This window comes from Oncorhynchus nerka, linkage group LG5 (assembly GCF_034236695.1).
Source record: "Oncorhynchus nerka isolate Pitt River linkage group LG5, Oner_Uvic_2.0, whole genome shotgun sequence".
Taxonomy (NCBI): domain Eukaryota; kingdom Metazoa; phylum Chordata; class Actinopteri; order Salmoniformes; family Salmonidae; genus Oncorhynchus; species Oncorhynchus nerka.
This window is the reverse complement of record NC_088400.1, coordinates 30,087,702-30,114,905: the sequence shown is the minus strand read 5'-3', so window position 1 is coordinate 30,114,905 and position 27,204 is coordinate 30,087,702. Positions and strand designations below refer to the sequence as shown.

Sequence of the window (27,204 nt, the reverse complement as noted above, 5' to 3'; positions counted from 1 at the left end):
GCATTCAATGAGCTGTATAAGGCCATAAGCAAACAAGAGACTTTAATGCAGGCAAACTTAAATCCATTTTAGCTCATTTCTACCAGCATGTCACATGTGCAACCAGAGGGGAAAAAAACTCTAGACCACGTTTACTCCACACACAGAGATGCATACAAAGCTCTCCCTTGCCTTCCATTTGGCAAATCTGACCATAATTATATCCTCCTGATTCCTGCTTACAAGCGAAAACTAAAGCAGGAAGTACCAGTGACTCGCTCAATACGGAAGTGGTCAGATGACGCGGATGCAACACTACAGGACTGTTTTGCTAGCACAGACTGGAATATGTTCCGGGATTCATCCAATGGCATTGAGGAGTATACCACCTCAGTCATCGGCTTCATCAATCAGTGCATTGACGACGTTGTCCCCATAGTGACCGTACGTACATATCCCAACCAGAACCCATGGATTACTGGCAACATCTGCATCGAGCTAAAGGCTAGAGTTGCAGTTTTCAAGGAGCGGGACACTAATCCGGACGCTTATAAGAAATCCCGCTAAGCCCTCAGATGAACCATCAAACAGGCAAAGCGTCAATACAGGATTAAGATTGAATCCTACTACACCGGCTCTGACGCTCGTCGGATGTGGTAGTGATTGAAAATTATTACGGACTACAAAGGGAAACCCAGCCACGAGCTGACGAGATGAGCTAAATGCCTGTTATGCTCACTTCGAGGCAAGCAACACTGAAGCATGCATGAGATCATCAGCTGTTCCTAACTACTGTGTGATAACACTCTCGGTAGCAGGATGTGAGCAAGACCTTTAAACAGGTCAACATTCACAAAGCCGCGGGGACAGATGGATTACCAGGACGTGTACTCAAAGCATGCGTGGACCAACTGGCAAGTGTTTAGGAGGTCAGTTTATTTACCTACCTCTGTTACAGATGTTTGGTCTGGTCTGGGCAGAGAAAACACATCCGCCCGAATCTGTGTGTGTGTACGTTGTATACAAGACATACACAGATACACATAGAGGATACAAGCGCCATAAATGACCATACCTCCAGGCTGTTTCATGTTGTACTACTGGGGTGACCTCATTGTTGGTTTGGCTAACAAACAAGCTAAGCGTCAGTATAGATACAAAGTAGAATCTCAATTCAACGGCTCAGACACAAGAGGTATGTGGCAGGGTCTACAGTCAATCACGGACTACAAGAAGAAAACCAGCCCAGTCACGGACCAGGATGTCTTGCTCCCAGGCAGACTAAATAACTTTTTTGCCCGCTTTGAGGACAATACAGTGCCACTGACACGGCCTGCAACGAAAACATGCGGAAAACATGCAGCCGAGGTGAGTAAAACATTTAAACGTGTTAACCCTCGCAGGGCTGCAGGCCCAGACGGCATCCCCAGCCGCGCCCTCAGAGCATGCGCAGACCAGCTGGCCGGTGTGTTTACGGACATATTCAATCAATCCCTATACCAGTCTGCTGTTCCCACATGCTTCAAGAGGGCCACCATTGTTCCTGTTCCCAAGAAAGCTAAGGTAACTGAGCTAAACGACTACCGCCCCGTAGCACTCACTTCCGTCATCATGAAGTGCTTTGAGAGACTAGTGAAGGACCATATCACCTCCACCCTACCTGACACCCTAGACCCACTCCAATTTGCTTACCGCCCAAATAGGTCCGCAGACGATGCAATCTCAACTACACTGCACACTGCCCTAACCTATCTGGACAAGAGGAATACCTATGTGAGAATGCTGTTCATCGACTACATCTCGGCATTTAACACCATAGTGCCCTCCAAGCTCGTCATCAAGCTCGAGACCCTGGGTCTCGACCCCGCCCTGTGCAACTGGGTACTGGACTTCCTGACGGGCCGCCCCCAGGTGGTGAGGGTAGGCAACAACATCTCCACCCCGCTGATCCTCAACACTGGGGCCCCACAAGGGTGCGTTCTGAGCCCTCTCCTGTACTCCCTGTTCACCCACGACTGCGTGGCCACGCACGCCTCCAACTCAATCATCAAGTTTGCAGACGACACAACAGTGGTAGGCTTGATTACCAACAACGACGAGACGGCCTACAGGGAGGAGGTGAGGGCCCTCGGAGTGTGGTGTCAGGAAAATAACCTCACAGTCAACGTCAACAAAACTAAGGAGATGATTGTGGACTTCAGGAAACAGCAGAGGGAACACCCCCCTATCCACATCGATGGAACAGTAGTGGAGAGGGTAGTAAGTTTTAAGTTCCTCGGCATACACATCACAGACAAACTGAATTGGTCCTCTCACACAGACAGCATCGTGAAGAAGGCGCAGCAGCGCCTCTTCAACCTCAGGAGGCTGAAAAAATTTGGCTTGTCACCAAAAGCACTCACAATCTTCTACAGATGCACAATCGAGAGCATCCTGGCAGGCTGTATCACCGCCTGGTACGGCAACTGCTCCGCCCACAACCGTAAGGCTCTCCAGAGGGTAGTGAGGTCTGCACAACGCATCACCGGGGGCAAACTACCTGCCCTCCAGGACACCTACACCACCCGATGTTACAGGAAGGCCATAAAGATCATCAAGGACAACAACCACCCGAGCCACTGCCTGTTCACCCCGCTATCATCCAGAAGGCGAGGTCAGTACAGGTGCATCAAAGCTGGGACCGAGAGACTGAAAAACAGCTTCTATCTCAAGGCCATCAGACTGTTAAACAGCCACCACTAACATTGAGTGGCTGCTGCCAACACACTGACACTGACTCAACTCCAGCCACTTTAATAATGGGAATTGATGGGAAATGATGTAAAATATATCACTAGCCACTTTAAACAATGCTACCTAATATAATGTTACATACCCTACATTATTCATCTCATATGCATACGTATATACTGTACTCTATATCATCGACTGCATCCTTATGTAATACATGTATCACTAGCCACCTTAACTATGCCACGTTGTTTACATACTCATCTCATATGTATATACTGTACTCGATACCATCTACTGTATCTTGCCTATGCTGCTCTGTACCATCACTCATTCATATATCTTTATGTACATATTCTTTATCCCCTTACACTGTGTATAAGACAGTAGTTTTGGAATTGTTAGTTAGATTACTTGTTGGTTATTACTGCATTGTCGGAACTAGAAGCACAAGCATTTCGCTACACTCGCATTAACATCTGCTAACCATGTGTATGTGACAAATAAAATTTGATTTGATTTGATAACAGAAACAGTGTCGTCCTTTACTTTATCTAAGTCATCAGTGGGATTTTCCAGCAGCCATTGACTCATTTTATTTGTTGTTCTTTAATGAAACTCTGCATGGAACAATCCCTGCTCAAAACACATGGGTTAATCTGTCATTATTATGTTTTTCTCCCTCACTCCCTCTCTCCCTCTCTCTGTAGGGCCCGCTTGGCATGGATGGCAAACCAGTGAGTATCTATTTGATAGATGAATGAAATGTGCTCTCATTGTACTATTTTATTGATTTGAACTCTGGAACTCTCTCTCCTCTTCATAGGGTCTCCCCGGTCCTAAAGGAAGTCAGGTACACTGTCTCATTCCTGCTTCGGTTGTCTTGATGTTGGGATTGGGAAAACAATGGTAAATTCCACACAGTTCTATGCACATGTATTTAAGTCTGTGTGAACCAGGTTCATCTTGGAATCTGTAAGCCAGGTGACACTTTCCTGCTCATCATCAATAGTTATGTATTGTCCCAGTTGGAAAATCCAGCCATAGTGAGTTGGTGAGGTCACCATCAGTAACCATCATGTTACCCATCCAAAAGTTGTTTCAGCCTCTCAAGACCTACCTGAGAACGGAGCACTGAAAGCCCCATTCAGCCCAGCCCTAGGCTCAGCCAGTCCCTGGAGATGCACTGCCCAACCCGCTGCTCAACACACTGCCCAACCCCCTGTCCAACATGCTGCCCAACCCCCTGCCCAACACGATGCCCAACACCCTGCCCAACACGATGCCCAACATACCTCCCAACACCCTGCCCAACACCCTGCCCAACATGCTGTCCAACATACCTCCCAACACCCTGCCCAACACGCTGCCCAACCCCCTGCCCAACACGATGCCCAACATACCTCCCAACACCCTGCCCAACACGCTGCCCAACACCCTGCCAAACACGCTGCCCAACATACTGCCCAACATGCTGCCCAACACCCTGCCCAACACGCTGCCCAACATACTGCACAACACTCTGCCCAACACGCTGCCCAACATACTGCACAACACACTCACCACGGAGATAGGGAGATGGGAAGGGGGAGGAGGAACCAACACAGAGCAGAGAGAGAGAGAGAGCTAGAGAAACAGAGATGAACAGAGAGAGGGACAGAGAGGGAGAGAGAGAGATATATTGTATGCCTTTCAACAGAGGCTCTTTAAAAAGTCATTACCACGGGGCCCCTTGCTCAGCCTCATCTGCTGAAAGAGGACCTATTTATCCACTGAAACATAAACCACTTACAGGGGACTGAGAGCTGTTTCAATAGCACTCCATCCAAACATCATTAATCTGCTGTTTCTTGTTAATGAAGACGTCAAGCTAAGATTGTCCTACAAATGCACAGCCACCAGAGCTCTGCTGTTAAAGCCAACCAGGTGTGACAGTCCTTGTTCCAGTGTTTTTACTGAAGGGCCATCTCAGATGAGGAGGGACAGGACTGAGGAGGGACAGGACAGATGAGGAGGGACAGGACAGATGAGGAGGGACAGGACTGAGGAGGGACAGGACAGATGAGGAGGGACAGGACTGAGGAGGGACAGGACAGATGAGGAGGGACAGGACAGAGGAGGGACAGGACAGATGAGGAGGGACAGGACAGATGAGGAGGGACAGGACTGAGGAGGGACAGGACAGATGAGGAGGGACAGGACAGATGAGGAGGGACAGGACAGATGAGGAGGGACAGGACTGAGGAGGGACAGGACAGATGAGGAGGGACAGGACTGAGGAGGGACAGGACAGATGAGGAGGGACAGGACTGAGGAGGGACAGGACTGAGGAGGGACTTGACAGATGAGGAGGGACAGGACTGAGGAGGAGGTACAGGACAGATGAGGAGGGACAGGACTGAGGAGGGACAGGACAGATGAGGAGGGACAGGACTGAGGAGGGACAGGACAGAGGAGGAGGGACAGAGGAGGAGGTACAGGACAGATGAGGAGGGACAGGACAGATGAGGAGGGACAGGACAGATGAGGAGGGACAGGACAGGACAGATGAGGAGGGACAGGACTGAGGAGGAGGGACAGGACAGATGAGGAGGGACAGGACTGAGGAGGGACAGGACAGATGAGGAGGGACAGGACTGAGGAGGGACAGGACAGAGGAGGAGGGACAGGACAGAGGAGGAGGTACAGGACAGATGAGGAGGGACAGGACTGAGGAGTAGGGACAGGACAGATGAGGAGGGACAGGACAGATGAGGAGGGACAGGACAGATGAGGAGGGACAGGACTGAAGAGGAGGGACAGGACAGATGAGGAGGGACAGGACTGAGGAGGGACAGGACAGAGGAGGAGGGACAGGACAGAGGAGGAGGTACAGGACAGATGAGGAGGGACAGGACAGATGAGGAGGGACAGGACAGATGAGGAGGGACAGGACTGAGGAGGAGGGACAGGACAGATGAGGAGGGACAGGACTGAGGAGGAGGAACAGGACAGATGAGGAGGGACAGGACTGAGGAGGGACAGGACAGATGAGGAGGGACAGGACAGATGAGGAGGGACAGGACTGAGGAGGGACAGGACAGATGAGGAGGGACAGGACAGATGAGGAGGGACAGGACTGAGGAGGGACAGGACAGAGGAGGAGGGACAGGACAGATGAGGAGGGACAGGACAGATGAGGAGGGACAGGACTGAGGAGGGACAGGACAGATGAGGAGGGACAGGACAGATGAGGAGGGACAGGACTGAGGAGGGACAGGACAGAGGAGGAGGGACAGGACAAAGGGATATGAGTGGAGGAATGAAGGAATGAAGAGAAATGGAGTAATTGAGGAAAATAATATTTGAATGATTTGTAAAAAAGGAGGGAGAGGAGAGAGAGAACGATAGGAAGAATAAGGAGAAGTAGAGCGAGGACGTTGGAGACCCACACAGCTTTTTGCCCTGAGCTGAAACTACCATCTACCCCAATACCCCTTATCTACCTCCCTCCTTCCCACCCACCCACCCTCTCTCTCTCCTCTTATCCCTTCACCCTATCCCCTTCTCCCTTCACTCTATCGCCCTTCTCCCCTCACCCTATCCCCTTCTCCCTTCACCCTATCCCCTTCTCCCCTCACCCTATCCCCTTCTCCCCTCACCCTATCCCCTTCTCCCTTCACTCTATCGCCCTTCTCCCCTCACCCTATCCCCTTCTCCCTTCACTCTATCGCCCTTCTCCCCTCACCCTATCCCCATTCTCCCTTCACTCTATCGCCCTTCTCCCTCACCCTATCCCCTTCTCCCTTCACCCTATCCCCTTCTCCCCTCACCCTATCCCCTTCTCCCCTCACTCTATCCCCCTTCTCCCTCACCCTATCCCCTTCTCCCCTCACCCTATCCCCTTCTCCCTTCACTCTATCCCCCTTCTCCCCTCACTCTATACCCTTCTCCCCTCACCCTATCCCCTTCTCCCTTCACTCTATCCCCCTTCTCCCCTCACCCTATCCCCTTCTCCCCTCACCCTATCCCCTTCTCCCTTCACCCTATCCCCCTTCTCCCTCACCCTATCCCCTTCTCCCTTCACTCTATCCCCCTTCTCCCTTCACTCTATCCCACTTCTCCCTCACCCTATCCCCTTCTCCCCTCACCCTATCCCCTTCTCCCTTCACCCTATCCCCTTCTCCCTTCACCCTATCCCCCTTCTCCCCTCACCCTATCCCCTTCTCCCTTCACTCTATCCCCTTTCTCCCTCACCCTATCCCCTTCTCCCTCACCCTATCCCCTTCTCCCCTCACTCTATACCCTTCTCCCCTCACTCTATACCCTTCTCCCTCACCCTATCCCCTTCTCCCTCACTCTATACCCTTCTCCCTCACTCTATACCCTTCTCCCCTCACTCTATACCCTTCTCCCCTCACCCTATCCCCTTCTCCCCTCACCCTATCCCCTTCTCCCCTCACTCTATACCCTTCTCCCCTCACTCTATACCCTTCTCCCCTCACTCTATACCCTTCTCCCCTCACCCTATCCCCTTCTCCCTTCACCCTATCCCCCTTCTCCCCTCACCCTATCCCCTTCTCCCTTCACTCTATCCCCCTTCTCCCTCACCCTATCCCCTTCTCCCTTCACCCTATCCCCTTCTCCCTCACCCTATCCCCTTCTCCCCTCACCCTATCCCCTTCTCCCTCACCCTATCCCCTTCTCCCCTCACTCTATACCCTTCTCCCCTCACCCTATACCCTTCTCCCCCCTCACCCTATCCCTTCTCCCCTCACCCTATCCCCTTCTCCCCTCACTCTATACCCTTCTCCCCTCACCCTATCCCCTTCTCCCCTCACCCTATCCCCTCTCCCCTCACCCTATCCCCTTCTCCCTCACTCTATACCCTTCTCCCCTCACTCTATACCCTTCTCCCCTCACCCTATCCCCTTCTCCCTCACCCTATCCCCTTCTCCCCTCACTCTATACCCTTCTCCCCTCACTCTATACCCTTCTCCCCTCACCCTATCCCCTTCTCCCTCACCCTATCCCCTTCTCCCCTCACCCTATCCCCTTCTCCCTCACTCTATACCCTTCTCCCCTCACTCTATACCCTTATCCCTCACTCTATACCCTTCTCCCCTCACCCTATCCCCTTCTCCCTCACCCTATCCCCTTCTCCCTCACCCTATCCCCTTCTCCCCTCACTCTATCCCCTTCTCCCCTCACTATCCCCCATCTCCCCTCACTCTATCCCCTTCTCCCCTCACCCTATCCCCTTCTCCCTCACCCTATCCCCTTCTCCCCTCACCCTATCCCCTTCTCCCCTCACTCTATACCCTTCTCCCCTCACCCTATCCCCTTCTCCCCTCACTCTATCCCCTTCTCCCCTCACCCTATCCCCTTCTCCCTCACTCTATCCCCTTCTCCCCTCACCCTATCCCCTTCTCCCCTCACTCTATCCCCCTTCTCCCTCACCCTATCCCCTTCTCCCTTCACTCTATCCCCCTTCTCCCTCACCCTATACCCTTCTCCCTCACCCTATCCCCTTCTCCCCTCACCCTATCCCATTCTCCCTTCACTCTATCCCCTTCTCCCTCACTCTATCCCCCTTCTCGCCTCACTCTATCCCCCATCTCCCCTCACTCTATCCCCTTCTCCCTCACTCTATCCCCCTTCTCCCCTCACCCTATCCCCTTCTCCCTTCACTCTATCCCCTTCTCCCTTCACTCTATCCCCCTTCTCCCCTCACCCTATCCCCTTCTCCCTCACTCTATCCCCCTTCTCCCTCACCCTATCCCCTTCTCCCCTCACCCTATCCCCTTCTCCCTTCACTCTATCCCCTTCTCCCCTCACTCTATACCCTTCTCCCCTCACCCTATCCCCTTCTCCCCTCACCCTATCCCCTTCTCCCTTCACTCTATCCCCTTCTCCCTCACCCTATCCCCTTCTCCCCTCACCCTATCCCCTTCTCCCTTCACTCTATCCCCTTCTCCCCTCACTCTATCCCCCTTCTCCCCTTCTCCTTCTCCCCTCACTCTATCCCCCTTCTCCCTCACTCTATCCCCTTCTCCCCTCACCCTATCCCATTCTCCTTCACTCTATCCCCCTTCTCCCCTCACTCTATCCCCCTTCTCCCCTCACTCTATCCCCCTTCTCCCCTCACTCTATCCCCCTTCTCCCCTCACTCTATCCCCCTTCTCCCCTCACTACTTCACCCCTCACTCTATGTTGATGTTTAGGCCAAGGTATGTATAGTTTTTTGTGTGCTCTAAGGCAATGGTGTCTAGATGGAATTTGTATTTGTGGTCCTGGCAACTGGACCTTTTTTGGAACACCATTATTTTTGTCTTACTGAGATTTACTGTCAGGGCCCAGGTCTGACAGAATCTGTGCAGAAGATCTAGGTGCTGCTGTAGGCCCTCCTTGGTTGGGGACAGAAGCACCAATTCTTCAGCAAACAGTAGACTGTAACGTTCGTCGTTAAGGGTAGACCAAGACGCAGCGTGATTTGAGTTCATCATATTTTATTGAAATGTGAACCAGCAAAAAAAACAATAAACAATACAACGAACGAAAAGCTTCTTCGTGCAAAAATACATGCAACCAAACAAAGACAAGATCCCACAACTGAAGGTGGGAAAAAGGGCTGCCTAAGTATGATCCCCAATCAGAGACAACGATAGACAGCTGCCTCTGATTGGGAACCATACTAGGCCAACAAAGAAAAAGAAAACATAGATATAGAAAAACTAGAGTATCCACCCTAGTCACAACCTGACCTAACCAAAATATAGAGAATAAACAGGGATCTCTAAGGTCAGGGCGTGACAAGACATTTGACTTCAGATTCTAGTAGGGTGAGGCCGAGTGCTGCAGACTCTTCTCGTGCCCTTGCCAATTCATTGATATATATGTTGAAGAGGGTGGGGCTTAAGCTGCATCCCTGTCTCACCCCATGGCCCTGGGGAAAGAAATGTGTGTGTTTTTTGACAATTTAAATGTATACATGGATTCATAATGTTATATGTTTTTCTCCCAACACCACTTTCCATCAATTTGCAGACCCTCGTGCCAAATTGAGTCAAAAGCTTTTTTGAAATCAACAAAGCATGAGAAGGCTTTGCCTTTGTTTTGGTTTGTTTGTTTGTCAATTGCGGTTTGGAGGGTGAATACGTGGTCTGTCATACGGTAATTTGGTAAAAAGCCAATTTGACATTTGCCAAGTACATTGTTTTCACTGAGGAAATGTACGAGTCTGCTGTTAATGATAATGCAGAGGATTTTCCCAAAGTTGCTGTTGACCCATATCCCACGGTAGTTATTGGGATCAAATTTGTCTCCACTTTTGTGGATAGGGGTGATCAGTCCTTGGTTCCAAATATTCGGGAAGATGCCAAAGCTAAGGATGATGTCAAAGAGTGTATGTATAGCCAATTGAAATTTGTGGTCTGTATATTTGATCATTTCATTGAGGATACCATCAACACTACAGGCCTTTTTGGGTTGGAGGGTTTGCGTTTTGTCCTGTAGTTCATCCAATGTAATTGGAGAATCCACTGGGTTCTGGTAGTCGTTAATACTTGATTCTAAGATTTGTATTTGATCATGTTTTTGTTTTTGTTCTTTGTTATGGGGCCAAAAATATTGGAGAAGTGGTTTATCCATACATCTCTGTTTTAGATAATTCTTCGTGTTGTTGTTTGTTTAGTGTTTTCCAATTTTCACAGAAGAGGTTATATTCTATGGATTCTTCAATTACATTGAGCTGATTTCTGACGTGCTGTTCCTTCTTTTTCTGTAGGGTATTTTTGTATTGTTTTAGTGATTCACATTGTGAAGGTGTAGGCTCAGGTTTTCCGGATCTCTAAGTTTTTGGTTGGATGGGTTTTTCAATTTCTTTCTTAGGTTTTGCATTCTTCATCAAACCATTTGTCATTGTTGTTCATTTTCTTCGGTTTTCGGTTTGACATGTTTAGATTTGATAGGGAAGCTGAGAGGTCAAATACAGTTTAGGTGTTCTACTGCCAAGTTTACACCTTCACTATTACAGTGAAATGTTTTGTCCTGGAAGTTGTCTTAAAGGGATTGAATTTGTTGTCACCTAATTGTTTTTTGGTAGGTTTCCAAACAACATTCCTTCCATCTATAACATTTCTTAATATTATTCAGTTCCTTTGGCTTTGATGCCTCATGATTGAGTATTGCTCTGTTCAAGTAGACTGTGATTTTGCTGTGATCTGATAGGGGTGTCAGTGGGCTGACTGTGAACGCTCTGAGAGACTCTGGGTTGAGGTGAGTGATCAAGTAGTCTACAGTACTACTGCCAAGAGATGATAGTCTGATAGTCTGGGCGGGGTGTCTGTTGTTGATCTGTTGCTCCTGTGTGAGGTGTTGGGGCTGTGGTTTAGGGTGATGTCCTTTAGGGTCTTGGCTAAGGTTTGCACTGCTGCCTTGTATAACACTTGCTTCTACCCGCTTCATGGTGGAGAAAATCACTTGTGCATTGGGGAAAGTAGAAGAAGCTTTTTCAATCACTCCCTTGAGTGCTGTGGCCAACCTTTCTTGCTGTGTTCTCAGGTCATTTGTGCCTGTGTGTGTTATTATTGGGCTCACGGGTGGCGCAGGGGTCTAAGGCTCTGCATTACTGTGCTAAAGGCGTCAGTAAACACCCTGGTTTGATTCCAGGCTGTATCACAACCGGACGTAATTGGTAGTCCCATAGGGCGGCGCACAATTGGCCCAGTGTCGTCCAGGTTATGGTTTGGCCGGGATAGACCGTCACTGTAAATAAGAATTTGTTCTTAACTGACTTGCCTGGTTAAATTGAGGTTTAACAAACAAACAAACAAACAAACAAAGGTTTACATTCGCTGACTTGAGGTTTAACAAACAAACAACAAAGGTTTACATTCGCTGACTGACAGCGTGTTAAAATAGCACTGGTCCATGCCAGGGGATGGTCTGTGTTAAAATAGCACTGGTCCATGCCAGGGGATGGTCTGTGTTAAAATAGCACTGGTCCATGCCAGGGGATGGTCTGTGTTAAAATAGCACTGCTCCATGCCAGGGGATGGTCTGTGTTAAAATAGCACTGCTCCATGCCAGGGGATGGTCTGTGTTAAAATAGCACTGGTCCATGCCAGGGGATGGTCTGTGTTAAAATAGCACTGGTCCATGCCAGGGGATGGTCTGTGTTAAAATAGCACTGGTCCATGCCAGGGGATGGTCTGTGTTAAAATAGCACAGCTCCATGCCAGGGGATGGTCTGTGTTAAAATAGCACTGGTCCATGCCAGGGGATGGTCTGTGTTAAAATAGCACTGGTCCATGCCAGGGGATGGTCTGTGTTAAAATAGCACTGGTCCATGCCAGGGGATGGTCTGTGTTAAAATAGCACAGCTCCATGCCAGGGGATGGTCTGTGTTAAAATAGCACTGGTCCATGCCAGGGGATGGTCTGTGTTAAAATAGCACTGCTCCATGCCAGGGGATGGTCTGTGTTAAAATAGCACTGGTCCATGCCAGGGGATGGTCTGTGTTAAAATAGCACAGCTCCATGCCAGGGGATGGTCTGTGTTAAAATAGCACTGGTCCATGCCAGGGGATGGTCTGTGTTAAAATAGCACTGGTCCATGCCAGGGGATGGTCTGTGTTAAAATAGCACTGCTCCATGCCAGGGGATGGTCTGTGTTAAAATAGCACTGCTCCATGCCAGGGGATGGTCTGTGTTAAAATAGCACTGCTCCATGCCAGGGGATGGTCTGTGTTAAAATAGCACTGGTCCATGCCAGGGGATGGTCTGTGTTAAAATAGCACTGCTCCATGCCAGGGGATGGTCTGTGTTAAAATAGCACAGCTCCATGCCAGGGGATGGTCTGTGTTAAAATAGCACTGGTCCATGCCAGGGGATGGTCTGTGTTAAAATAGCACTGCTCCATGCCAGGGGATGGTCTGTGTTAAAATAGGACTGCTCCATGCCAGGGGATGGTCTGTGTTAAAATAGCACAGCTCCATGCCAGGGGATGGTCTGTGTTAAAATAGCACTGCTCCATGCCAGGGGATGGTCTGTGTTAAAATAGCACAGCTCCATGCCAGGGGATGGTCTGTGTTAAAATAGCACTGGTCCATGCCAGGGGATGGTCTGTGTTAAAATAGCACTGCTCCATGCCAGGGGATGGTCTGTGTTAAAATAGCACTGGTCCATGCCAGGGGATGGTCTGTGTTAAAATAGCACAGCTCCATGCCAGGGGATGGTCTGTGTTAAAATAGCACTGGTCCATGCCAGGGGATGGTCTGTGTTAAAATAGCACTGGTCCATGCCAGGGGATGGTCTGTGTTAAAATAGCACTGCTCCATGCCAGGGGATGGTCTGTGTTAAAATAGCACTGCTCCATGCCAGGGGATGGTCTGTGTTAAAATAGCACTGCTCCATGCCAGGGGATGGTCTGTGTTAAAATAGCACTGGTCCATGCCAGGGGATGGTCTGTGTTAAAATAGCACTGCTCCATGCCAGGGGATGGTCTGTGTTAAAATAGCACAGCTCCATGCCAGGGGATGGTCTGTGTTAAAATAGCACTGGTCCATGCCAGGGGATGGTCTGTGTTAAAATAGCACTGCTCCATGCCAGGGGATGGTCTGTGTTAAAATAGGACATGCCAGGGGATGCTCCATGCCAGGGGATGGTCTGTGTTAAAATAGCACAGCTCCATGCCAGGGGATGGTCTGTGTTAAAATAGCACTGCTCCATGCCAGGGGATGGTCTGTGTGGAAGATTAAGTTGCTTATGTTCACATTTTTATTAAAGTCAGCAAAGAGTGTTTCTTGATTTTCCAATAGGGAACTTATTGTTGTACTCTTTTGGTGCCTTGTCATTTTTTACATCCAGAGGAAACTGTATTGTAGTGACCTCTGAACAGAGGGAGGGGGAGGGGCTTCAAAGGCCTCTGCCTTTGGCTGGGGGAGGGGGCTTCAAAGGCCTCTGCCTTTGGCTGGGGGAGGGGCTTCAAAGGCCTCTGCCTTTGGCTGGGGGAGGGGGCTTCAAAGGCCTCTGCCTTTGGCTGGGAGGGGCTTCAAAGGCCTCTGCCTTTGGGTGGGGAGGGGCTTCAAAGGCCTCTGCCTTTGGCTGGGGAGGGGCTTCAAAGGCCTCTGCCTTTGGCTGGGGAGGGGCTTCAAAGGCCTCTGCCTTTGGGTGGGGAGGGGCTTCAAAGGCCTCTGCCTTTGGCTGGGGGAGGGGCTTCAAAGGCCTCTGCCTTTGGCTGGGGGAGGGGCTTCAAAGGCCTCTGCCTTTGGCTGGGGGAGGCTGTGAAACTCTCCTGCCATTGTTGGGCTCAATGGATTTATTTTATTTATTTTTTATTTCACCTTTATTTAACCAGGTAGGCTAGTTGAGAACAAGTTGACACCTCTCACCTCTCACTTCACACCTCAGTGTTAATTGAGGTTGCAGTCAGGTATGTTCTGACCAAGCAAGCTTGGTAGCTTTAATTTAACATTCAGTCCTTATAAAGTAAAATATATCATTGTAATGTATTTTTCGTCTTGGCTTCTCTCTACCATTTTTCTAACACACACACACACACACACACACACACACACACACACACACACACACACACACACACACACACACACACACACACACACACACACACACACACACACACACACACACATACACACACACAGTGAGGAGCCCAGCTCAGCCTGTCAACCTGGAGGACATTACTAGCAGATGTCCCCTACAGCTCTCCAGTGCGGTCACAGTTGTTTTCTCCAGTACCGTCCGTCACAGTGGGTTTGTGGTCGTAGTTCGGTCATGAGCCACGTTCACTGTCACAGTGCCACTTGTCATCCGATTGTTCAGTGTGACTGAGAGATGGGTGAGAGGATGGCCCGTAGTGAGGATTAGCTCATCTATGAGTCCACTATCCATAGGGGAACTACTCAATCAGTCAACCAGTCAACCAGTCAAATCCTCCCCTAACACACTAAGCATGACCACATAGCATTAGCTCAGTCAGAGCAGAGAATCAGTGTGCTGTGGCTGCCAACCCCTATGTTTCCATTTAGCCATAATAGGTAATGGTCTCCATACTGAACAACATAGTTCTATTTCATTACATGAAAAGTCTTTCTCTGAGGGAGAGATGGAAGAATGGACGTCTTGCACTTTGAATTTGATCTCTCATTACCTCAGAAACCTCTTGACAGGACTCGCGGAGGCTTTTTACTCCATTGGCAAACGTTAGCGAAGGTTGCTAAATGTTAGCGTAGCCCTTGGGTCGTTCTAATACTTGCTCACATTCAGAGACTGAACTATTAACCTATTCCCTGTGACTTACGGCGAGGGGGATGTCTGTAAGTGACATGGCTATTGGGCAATATAATCACCTTGAGGGATTCTTTTTTATCGAAAGCCATCCACTAGCTGCTAGTAGTGAATCAAGGAGATATGAACATTAGGGTTGGAGTTAGATCACCCCAGAGTCGTCTTAATAAGTTGAAAGGTCTTGATTACACACAGATCAGAGGCGGTTTATAATAACTGATATATCCTGTCTGACCATTATATCTCTCCTCTTCATCCAGGGACCAGCGGGACCCAAGGGAGATAAGGTATGTTCAAATATAGAATCTTACCTCACTCCCAGCTGTACTATATTCATGCACACGGATGTATTGTGTAACTGTGAATACCGTCCTATGCACGCATTGTACACACTGACTGACAGTCGGACACACATGTTTACATTTACATTTAAGTCATTTAGCAGACGCTCTTATCCAGAGCGACTTACAAATTGGTGCATTCACCTTATGACATCCAGTGGAACAGTAGTGCATCTAAATCTTTTAAGGGGGTGAGAGGGATTACTTTATCCTATCCTAGGTATTCCTTAAAGAGGTGGGGTTTCAGGTGTCTCCGGAAGGTGGTGATTGACTCCGCTGTCCTGGCGTCGTGAGGGAGTTTGTTCCACCATTGGGGGGCCAGAGCAGCGAACAGTTTTGACTGGGCTGAGCGGGAACTGTACTTCCTCAGTGGTAGGGAGGCGAGCAGGCCAGAGGTGGATGAACGCAGTGCCCTTGTTTGGGTGTAGGGCCTGATCAGAGCCTGGAGGTACTGAGGTGCCGTTCCCCTCACAGCTCCGTAGGCAAGCACCATGGTCTTGTAGCGGATGCGAGCTTCAACTGGAAGCCAGTGGAGAGAGCGGAGGAGCGGGGTGACGTGAGAGAACTTGGGAAGGTTGAACACCAGACGGGCTGCGGCGTTCTGGATGAGTTGTAGGGGTTTAATGGCACAGGCAGGGAGCCCAGCCAACAGCGAGTTGCAGTAATCCAGACGGGAGATGACAAGTGCCTGGATTAGGACCTGCGCCACTTCCTGTGTGAGGCAGGGTCGTACTCTGCAGATGTTGTAGAGCATGAACCTACAGGAACGGGCCACCGCCTTGATGTTAGTTGAGAACGACAGGGTGTTGTCCAGGATCACGCCAAGGTTCTTAGCGCTCTGGGAGGAGGACACAATGGAGTTGTCAACCGTGATGGCGAGATCATGGAACGGGCAGTCCTTCCCCGGGAGGAAGAGTAGCTCCGTCTTGCCGAGGTTCAGCTTGAGGTGGTGATCCGTCATCCACACTGATATGTCTGCCAGAAAGAAGGGATACTGGTCTGTAGTTGTTGACATCGGAGGGATCGAGTGTAGGTTTTTTCAGAAGGGGTGCAACTCTCGCTCTCTTGAAGACGGAAGGGACGTAGCCAGCGGTCAGGGATGAGTTGATGAGCGAGGTGAGGTAAGGGAGAAGGTCTCCGGAAATGGTCTGGAGAAGAGAGGAGGGGATAGGGTCAAGCGGGCAGGTTGTTGGGCGGCCAGCCGTCACAAGACGCGAGATTTCATCTGGAGAGAGAGGGGAGAAAGAGGTCAGAGCACAGGGTAGGGCAGTGTGAGCAGAACCAGCGGTGTCGTTTGACTTAGCAAACGAGGATCGGATGTCGTCGACCTTCTTTTCAAAATGGTTGACGAAGTCATCTGCAGAGGGGGGGGGGGGGAGGAGGATTCAGGAGGGAGGAGAAGGTTGCAAAGAGCTTCCTATGGTTAGAGGCAGATGCTTGGAATTTAGAGTTGTAGAAAGTGGCTTTAGCAGCAGAGAGAGAAGAGGAAAATGTAGAGAGGAGGGAGTGAAAGGATGTCAGGTCCGCAGGGAGGCGAGTTTTCCTCCATTTCCGCTCGGCTGCCCGGAGCCCTGTTCTGTGAGCTCGCAATGAGTCGTCGAGCCACGGAGCGGGAGGGGAGGACCGAGCCGGCCTGGAGGATAGGGGACATAAAGAGTCAAAGGATGAAGAAAGGGAGGAGAGGAGGGTTGAGGAGGCAGAATCAGGAGATAGGTTGGAGAAGGTTTGAGCAGAGGGAAGAGATGATAGGATGGAAGAGGAGAGAGTAGCGGGGGAGAGAGAGCGAAGGTTGGGACGGCGCGATACCATCCGAGTAGGGGCAGTGTGGGAAGTGTTGGATGAGAGCGAGAGGGAAAAGGATACAAGGTAGTGGTCGGAGACTTGGAGGAGAGTTGCAATGAGGTTAGTGGAAGAACAGCATCTAGTAAAGATGAGGTCGAGCGTATTTCCTGCCTTGTGAGTAGGGGGGAAGGTGAGAGGGTGAGGTCAAAAGAGGAGAGGAGTGGAAAGAAGGAGGCAGAGAGGAATGAGTCAAAGGTAGACGTGGGGAGGTTAAAGTCGCCCAGAACTGTGAGAGGTGAGCCGTCCTCAGGAAAGGAGCTTATCAAGGCATCAAGCTCATTGATGAACTCTCCGAGGGAACCTGGAGGGCGATAAATGATAAGGATGTTAAGCTTGAAAGGGCTGGTAACTGTGACAGCATGGAATTCAAAGGAGGCGATAGACAGATGGGTAAGGGAGAAAGAGAGAATGACCACTTGGGAGAGATGAGGATCCCGGTGCCACCACCCCGCTGACCAGAAGCTCGGGGTGTGCAAGAACACGTGGGCAGACGAAGAGAGAGCAGTAGGAGTAGCAGTGTTGTCTGTGGTGATCCATGTTTCCGTCAGTGCCAAGAAGTCGAGGGACTGGAGGGAGGCATAGGCTGAGATGAACTCTGCCTTGTTGGCCGCAGATCGGCAGTTCCAGAGGCTACCGGAGACCTGGAACTCCACGTGGGTCGTGCGCTGGGACCACCAGATTAGGTGGCCGCGCCACGCGGTGTGGAGCGTTTGTATGGTCTGTGCAGAGAGGAGAGAACAGGGATAGACAGACACATAGTTGACAGGCTACACAAGAGGCTACGCTAATGCAAAGGAGATTGGAATGACAAGTGGACTACACGTCTCGAGTGTTCAGAAAGTTAAGCTTACGTAGCAAGAATCTTATTGACTAAAATGATACAGTACTGCTGAAGTAGGCTAGCTGGCAGAGGCTGCGTTGTTGACTATGTAGGCTAGCTGGCAGTGGCTGCGTTGTTGACACTACACTAATCAAGTCGTTCTGTTGAGTGTAATAGTTTCTACTGTGCTGCTATTCGGGGCTAGCTGGCTAGCTAGCAGTGTTGATTACGTTACGTTGCGTTAAAAGAACGACAATAGCTGGCTAGCTAACCTAGGAAATCGCTCTAGACTACACAATTATCTTTGATACAAAGACGGCTATGTAGCTAGCTATGTAGCTAGAGACATCTTATATCTTACAACCCATCTTACAACCCATACATTCCACGCAGAATACACAAACACCCACACACAGTTTTTCACACCTCCCCTATCCAACAGGCTATAGATTACCTGACCTATATGAACAGAGATCTTATATGAGCAGCGTCACAGGTCTCTCACTGTAACGATGTGCGCTGAGAGGCGGGAAGCAAGCTCAGGGAGTGAGTGTTTTAATAAAATAACATGATACTAAACAAGAAACACTAACAGCACACAGACATGGAACAGAAACAGTGACGCCTGGGGGAGGAACCAATGGGAGTGACAGATATAGGGAAGGTAATCAGGGAGGTGATGGAGTCCAGGTGAGTCTGACGCGCAGGTGCGCGTAACGATGGGGACAGGTGTGCGCCATAACGAGCATCCTGGTGACCTAGAGGCCGGAGAGGGAGCACACGTGACACTCACCTCAGGACTTTAACAGGTTTACAGTCCTGTAACTGTACTGTAGCGTAGTGCTGGTATCACATCCGTCTCTTCTCTATGATGGCCAGATGTTCTCACACACTCTGTCCAGCCCAAGATGTTAGAAACAGATGGCACTGTATAGACCTGTGTGTCTCTAGCATTATGGAAGCTGTCAGGAATCGTGAAGGTTTATGAAACAAAAATCATGTGCAGCACAGAGGGAGACTAACACGTTCCTTCACAGCAACGTACCAATCTGCCCCATTCCAAAGAGAAGACAGTCACTAAATCCTTCAGCTTTATTTTTTATTTGACCTTTATTTCACCAGGTAGGCCAGTTGAGAACAAGTTCTCATTTACAACTGCGACCTGGCCAAGATATAGCAAAGCAGTGTGACACAGAGTTACACATGGAATAAACAAACATACAGTCAATAATACAATAGAGAAAGTCTATATACAGTGTGTGCAAATGAGGTAGAATAAGGGAATAAATAGAGCATAGTGGCGGAATTATTACAGTATGACAAATTAAACACTGGGGTGATAGATGTGCAGAAGATGAGTGTGCAAGTAGAGATACTGGGGTGCAAAGGAGCTAAAATAAATAACAATATGGTGATGAGGTAGTTGGATGGGCTATTTACAGATTGGCTATATACAGGTGCAGTGATCTGTGAGCTGCTCTTGACAGCTATCTCTGTTCTCTTTCCAGCTGCCTCCTGGGCCCTGGTCAAAACATCAGCCAACTTAGACGTCGATCACTTTAAAGTGCCTATAGCTGAATTACAGCCATCAGCCTTATCCTCAGGAATGTCACTTAGAACGCCAAGTGATGTTTTATGGTGACCCCTATCCTCAGGGAGAGGTCACTCAGAGGCCGATACACAGGAGCAGCTGTGTTTTATTCCTGCTGATAATAAGAAATTGGGAATGACAGATGATGCTAAAGTTCTGTAAAATGGTCAGGTGTTCTGTAATCACCATAGATGGCCCTGTTGAGAAAACAAAGTCCAAAATCCCGTCAGAGCATCAGCTACCCTCAGCGCATGTCCTCTCCTCTCCCAGCTCCCATCCTAGGAGTTGATTCAGAAATCCAGATTTCCTTGGTTCGGCAATGGTTTGATTCCAAGTGGCTTTGGTTTGCACTGTCTAGCCTACTGTAGAATCACTACTAATTGTGTAATTGCACTGCTGTCAACTGTTCTAAGTTTAGAGCTAAATGTGTGTTGATGATTGTTCTCCTCTTGTGTGTCCTCTATAGGGTGACCAAGGAGATATTGGTCCCAGGGTAAGTCCCTCTCCCACTCTTTCTTTCCCTCTCTCGCTCTCTCTTTCTATCTGACTATTGAAGTGAATTGTGTGGGTTATGTACACAGTTACATGAACAGTATACTGTATGTATGCACCTGACCTGAGGAGACTCGCTCAACAATTGTGTTTGTTCCAATAAAGGTTATGTTCTTCCCTAATCAGATTTAACTTCCCAAACGCTATCTGTCCTCCGTCTCCATCTGTCTCTCCCCTCCCTCTTTCTCCCTCTCCCTGCAGATTAGAGTAATGGTCCATTCATCCCAAATCAGAAATCAAAGGAGAGGGTAGAGGTTAGACTGAGGGTAGAGGGTAGACTGGGGGTAGAGAGTAGAGGGTAGACTGAGGGTAGAGGGTAGACTGGGGGTAGAGAGTAGAGGGTAGACTGAGGGTAGAGGGTAGACTGAGGGTAGAGAGTAGAGGGTAGACTGAGGGTAGAGGGTAGACTGAGGGTAGAGGGTAGACTGAGGGTAGAGAGTAGACCGTAGACTGAGGGTAGAGGGTAGACTGGGGGTAGAGGGTAGACTGAGGGTAGAGGGTAGACTGAGGGTAGAGGGTAGACTGAGGGTAGAGGGTAGACTGAGCGTAGAGAGTAGAGGGTAGACTGAGGGTAGAGGATAGACTGAGGGTAGAGAGTAGAGGGTAGACTGAGAGTAGAGGGTAGACTGGGGGTAGAGAGTAGAGGGTAGACTGAGGGTAGAGAGTAGAGGGTAGACTGAGGGTAAAGGGGAGACTGCAGGTCTGGGACAGGTAGCATGTCCGGCGAACAGGTCAGAAAGAAAGAAAGAAAGGAGAGAAAGAAAGAAAGAGAGAAAAAGAGTGAGAGGATTAGAGAGAGCATACTTAAATTCACACAGGACACTGGATAAGACAGGAGAAATACTCCAGATATAACAGTGACCCTAGCCCCCCGACACATAAACTACTGCAGCATAAATACTGGAGGCTGAGACAGGAGGGGTCAGGAGACACTGTGGCCCCATCTGATGATACCCCTGGACAGGGCCAAACAGGCAGGATAAAACCCCACCCACGTTGCCAAAGCATAGGCCCCACACCACTAGAGGGATATCTTCAACCACCAACTTACAGCACATTTCAGACATGGAATGCAACACACTGTGCTTCTCTCTCTCTCTCTCTGCATCTGGACTATGCTGTTATTGTTGCCTTTTCATGATGTGACATCATCCATCCCTGTATTTAACATCTATTTACTTATCTCCTACTTTACTCAGTGCGGGTCCATACTCTGCTACCCTGGGCATATCTGGTCATGGCCTCAGTTATATTAACAGTTTACAGTACTGTATATTTTATCGCACTATGTTAAATGAGTTTACTCTGGGTCAGGTCACAGGTTATGGATAAACATTGTCTCCTACCTACAATTTGAATGAATGCTTCTCTCTCTACTCAGCTACTGCTCTTTCTGTCACTGCCTACTTTGAGATAGGAACTAGGGTGCCATTGGGCAACCGCTGTCTCTCATTCACCTCTCTCTCTAAGACCACACACTGGTGTGTGTGAATGAAGGAGATATCGCTATTACATGTCAACAGGACAAACACAGTGGCATTTAGACAGTGCTGCTTTGCAAGGACGATATTTACTACGAGGTCAGAAACATTGGAGACATTCCTAACATTGGTTTCCCAGCCTCTCAGCCTATCCTGCCAGAACTAGAGGTAATTGTCTGTGTGGTAATGAATCCCTTTGGCATCCTGCATTAGCTATTCCTCCAAAGGATAAATATTGTACTTGGATGCGGTGCCTCGAGCTGCGATCTGCCTGGGTAACTTTAGAGCTGAGCCGCAGAGGCTCGCTTAGAAACACAAGTTTGTCCCAAACAAAAGCATCTCACTGCCGCTTTGCGCCATACTGGGTGGTGATAAATCATGTGGCAAGTGCAAGCCAATTAGAGGGAAGGGAGGATTTATCAAGATGGATGACGTCACACATCACTCTGAACAGCTCGATCCTGAATGAGTGTTAAGTGGTATTCTAACTGTACATATCAGCTACTGTCTTGACCTTTGTTGTCTGTTTTAAAAGGACTTGATAATGGAATGAAGGAGACAGTAGGTCTGCACCATAGTGGACTCATCTTTGTATCATGGGCCCATTCCCCCCACCCCACCCCCCAGCTCTGTCATTACTGGGTTCTGCTGCCAACAGAGTAACTGATGCAATCTGTCCCTGTGCTCCTGTGCTCTCTGTCCTCATACTTCTGCCCCCTTGGAGAGGAAGAGAGGAGACACACACAACAGGAAGTAGTCATGCATCACTGTCAGTGGGACTTCCTGTCGATCTGTCATCATTAGTGCCAGTGTTGGCCCTTGAGTGAGCTCAGATCACACACACAGGATGGCACGGACATTAAAATATACTTAATAATTCACCACTCTACCACAGAAAAATGGGGAAATGGTTCAGCTTTGACTCTAGGGTGAATAAGTCACCTTTCATGAAGACAACAATCGTTGTACTTTAAAAGCCTCTCCATCTTTAAGACAAGACTTTTGAATTTTGCATCCTAACAGACCGTGCTGCAAGACAAGCCAATGGTGAGGTTTTATCCTGAGCCTTCCTCTGTCTTTCCCTCAGTTGAATCAGGGCATGGTGGGGTTTTATCCCAAGCCTTCCTCTCTCTTTCCCTCAGTTGAATCAGGGCATGGTGGGGTTTTATCCCAAGCCTTCCTCTCTCTTTCCCTCAGTTGAATCAGGGCATGGTGGGGTTTTATCCCAAGCCTTCCTCTCTCTTTTCCTCAGTTGAATCAGGGCATGGTGGGGTTTTATCCTGAGCCTTCCTCTCTCTTTCCCTCAGTTGAATCAGGGCATGGTGGAGTTTTATCCCAAGCCTTCCTCTCTCTTTCCCTCAGTTGAATAAGGGCATGGTGGGGTTTTATCCTGAGCCTTCCTCTCTCTTTCCCTCAGTTGAATCAGGGCATGGTGGGGTTTTATCCGAAGCCTTCCTCTCTCTTTCCCTCAGTTGAATCAGGGCATGGTGGGGTTTTATCCCAAGCCAAGCTTTCATCTTTCTTTCCCTCAATGGTAGAACCAGGGCATGGTGAGGTTTTATCCCAAACCAAGCTTTCCTCTCTCTTTCCCTCAGTGGTAGAACCACGGCACCGCAGCCCGCTAACAGAAACCTCATGACCAGACTGGCATATCTCTCTTGCGCTCTTTCTCGCTCTCCCTCGCTCACTCTCTCTCTCTTTCTCTCTTTTTCCCTCTCTCTGTTCATCTCCCTTTCTCTCTCTCCCTCTTTCTCTCTCTCTTTCTCCCCCTCTCGCTCTTTGTTCATCTCCCTCTCTCTCTCTCTCCCTCTCTACTTTTCTCCCTCTCCCACCACCTCTCTTTCATCCCTCTCTCCCATCCATATGTTTTGTGAGGGAGGGAAGTAAACCGTAACTGGTCTAAGGTATGAGACACCGTGTTCTGTTCAGCTCGTGAGGATGTTCTGTTCAGCTCGTGAGGAAATTATCACAATTACTGTCTGTTGGGCTTGACCAAACACAGCTTCCAAACAGAGCCTCCAAACACAGTTTCCTTTGTTCCACATTGTTTTAGAGAAAAAGCGAGAGCGGCGGTGTATTTAAAGAGACAATATTATGAAGAAAGGGACATATACATTTGTGGATTTCGCTATTTCAGCCACACCCATTGCTAACAGGTGTATAAAATCGAGCACATGTCAACTGTAAGTGTTGTTATTGTGAAGTGGAAAGGTTGAGGAGCAACAACGACTCAGCCGTAAAGTGGTAGGCCACACAAGCTCACAGAACGGGACTGCCAAGTGCTGAAGCACGTAGCGCGTAAAAATCGTCTGTGCTCGGTTGCAACACTCACTACAGAGTTCCAAACTGCCTCTGGAAGCAACGTCAGCACAATAACTGTTCATCGGGAGCTTGAGAAATGGGTTTCCATGGACGAGCAGAGGCACACAAGCCTAAGATCATTATGTGCAATGCCAAGCGTCGGCTGGAATGGTGTAAAGCTTGCCGCCATTGGACTCTGGAGCAGTGAAAACCCGTTCTCTGGAGTGATTAATAACGCTCCACCATCTGGCAGTCTGACGGACGAATCTGGGTTTGGCGTATGCCAGAAGAACGCTACCTGCTGAATGCATAGCGCCAACTTTACGTTTGGTGGAGAAGGAATAATGGTCTGGGGCTGATTCTATGCTTCCAACTTTGTGGCAACAGTTTGGGGAAGCCCTTTCCGGGTTTCAGCATGACAATGCCCCCGTGCACAAAGCGAGGTCCATACAAAAATGTTTTGTCGAGATCGGTGTGGAAGAACTTGACTGGCCTGCACACAGTCCTGACCTCAACCCCATCGAACACCTGTGGGATGAATTGGAACGCCGACTGCGAGCCAGGCCTAATTGCCCAACATCAGTGACCAACCTCGCAAATGCTCTTGTGGCTGATTGGAAGCAAGTCCTGGCAGCAATCTTCCAACATCTAGTGGAAAGCCTTCCCAGAAGAGTGGAGGCTGTTATAGCAGCAAAGGGGGGAAGAACTCCATAGTAATGCCCATGATTTTGAAATGAGATGTTCGACAAGCAGGTGTCCACATACCTTTGGTCATGTAGTGTAGGTACAGACTGGGTCACATAAAGATATGGTTTTCCTGGACAGTGAAAGGATAGATTAAAGAAGTCCCATTCACGACAATACATTATTTATAGTTTATAATGGTACTATATGAGTTAATGAATTAATATATTTTGGATTTTCGTGTCTGTTAGCGACCCAACCTTTACGGTATTAATTAGCACATTGTTAAAGAAATATCCATTCTTGACCATATGTTTACTGATTACTATGCAATGGACTCTACCTCTACTGCATGTATCACTGGGGATGAGGAGATATCAGTACAGGTAGTATATAGATCCATCTTACTGCATTTCAACATTATAGTTACCCATGTGGCTAATGGACTGTCACACACCTGTTGTACATTTACCATTGGTAGCTAGCCTCCATTTGAGGTCTGTAACCTTGATAGCTACCTGCTACTTGAGGTCTACAACCTTGGTAGCTACTGGCTACTTGAGGTCTGCAACCTTGGTAGCTACCGGCTACTTGAGGTCTGCAACCTTGATAGCTAGCTGTTACTTGACGTCTGCAACCTTGGTAGCTAGCTGTTACTTGACGTCTGCAACCTTGGTAGCTACTGGCTACTTGAGGTCTGCAACCTTGGTAGCTAGCTGTTACTTGACATCTGCAACCTTGGTAGCTACTGGCTACTTGAGGTCTGCAACCTTGGTAGCTAGCTGTTACTTGAGGTCTACAACCTTGGTAGCTAGCTGTTACTTGACGTCTGCAACCTTGGTAGCTACTGGCTACTTGAGGTCTGCAACCTTGGTAGCTAGCTGTTACTTGAGGTCTACAACCTTGGTAGCTAGCTGTTACTTGAGGTCTGTAACCTTGATAGCAATCTGTTACTTGAGGTCTGCAACCTTGTTGGCTAGCTGTTACTTCAGGTCTGCAGCCTTGATAGCTAGCTGTTACTTGATGTCTGCAACCTTGGTAGCTATCTTCTGCTTGATGCCTGCAATCTTGTTAGTTATCTGTTACTTGAGGTCTGCAACCTTTGTAGCTAGCTGCTACCTCAGATCTACAACCTTGGTAGCTAACTTCTACTTGAGTTCTGCAGCCTTGATAGCTAGCTGCTACTTCAGGTCTGCAACCTTGTTAGGTGCATATACAGTGGCTACATGGTGCTCCACCTTTCGTCCAACAGGTGACTCACCCTTCTCTGTGTTACCCCCCTCCTCTCCTCCCCACTCCTCCCCTCCCCTCACCTCCCTCCTTTCCTCCCGCCTCTCCTTTCCACTCCTCTTCTCCCCTCTCCTCTCCCACTCCTCTCCTCTCCCTCCTCCACTCATCCCTTCTCTCCTCTCCTCTCCTCCTCCCTCTCTCCTCCCCTCTGCTCCCCATCTCCTCTACCCCATCCACCTCTCTCCTCCCCCCTCTCGTCCCCCAGGGCCCTCCACCCCACAACTCATACGCTGGTCTGCACAGTAATCAGATCCTCACCGTCAAGGTTTGTCCCTCCGTAGCTCTGGTCTCCCAGCAGTCCTCTGTCTCTCATGCTCTGCTGACCTTCCTGTCTCTCTCCACTGGACTACAACTGCTGGGTCACCTCTGACCTCTCAACCCTGACCTCTTACTTGGAACCTCACTCTGTCCTCAGCACCATTCTGTCTCTCCTGGAGAATGGAAGGAAGCTGCAGCCTGTAATCTGTCCCTGACTGATTACATCACTGATTTATTTTATTTTTTTCTCTGTTTTTCTTTCCCTCTATCTCTCTGTCTCTCTGTCTCGTTCTCTTTCAATACTCTGCTCTGCACCCTCTCTGTGGTCTATTCTCCACTTCCCTCTCTTCCTTCTCTTCCCTCTCTTCCTTATCTTCCCTCTCATCCTTCTCTTCCCTCTCTTCCTTCTCTTCCCTCTCATCCTTCTCTTCCCTCTCATCCTTCTCTTCCCTCTCTTCCCTCTCTTCCTTCTCTTACTTCTCTTCCGTATCTTCCCTCTCTTCCTTCTCTTACTTCTCTTCCGTATCTTCCATATCTTCCCTCTCTTACTTCTCTTCCGTATCTTCCATATCTTCCCTCTCTTACTTCTCTTCCGTATCTTCCCTCTCTTCCTTATCTTCCCTCTCTTCCTTATCTTACCTCTCATCCTTCTCTTCCCTCTCTTCCTCTCTTTCTTCTTTTACTTCTCTTCCTTCTCTTACTTCTCTTCCGTATCTTCCCTCTCTTCCGTATCTTCCCTCTCATCCTTCTCTTACCTCTCTTCCTCTCTTCCTTCTCTTACCTCTCATCCTTCTCTTACCTCTCTTCCTTCTCTTCCCTCTCTTCCCTCTCATCCTTCTCTTCCTTCTCTTCCTTCTCGCCCTTCTCTTCCCTCTCATCCTTCTCTTACCTCTCTTCCCTCTCTTCCCTCTCTTCCTTCTCTTCCTTCTCTTCCTTCTCGTCCTTCTCTTCCCTCTATTCCTTCTCTTCCCTCTCTTCCTTCTCTTTCATCTTCCCTCTCTTCATTCTCTTCCCTCTCTTCCTTATCTTCCCTCTCTTCCTTCTC

General features: G+C 49.1%; 1 protein-coding gene across 1 annotated transcript in view; it reads left to right on the top strand.

Annotated features, from left to right (window-relative positions):
• LOC115129327 (collagen alpha-1(XXIII) chain-like) overlaps nucleotides 1–27,204 on the top strand; it is a 297,388-nt gene that overhangs the window by 212,481 nt on the left and 57,703 nt on the right. The window contains exons 6-9 of the mRNA XM_065018177.1: nucleotides 3,420–3,446; nucleotides 3,536–3,562; nucleotides 15,260–15,286; nucleotides 20,060–20,086. Coding sequence (XP_064874249.1) covers nucleotides 3,420–3,446; nucleotides 3,536–3,562; nucleotides 15,260–15,286; nucleotides 20,060–20,086 — 108 coding nt within the window. The remainder of the gene's footprint in view (nucleotides 1–3,419; nucleotides 3,447–3,535; nucleotides 3,563–15,259; nucleotides 15,287–20,059; nucleotides 20,087–27,204) is intronic.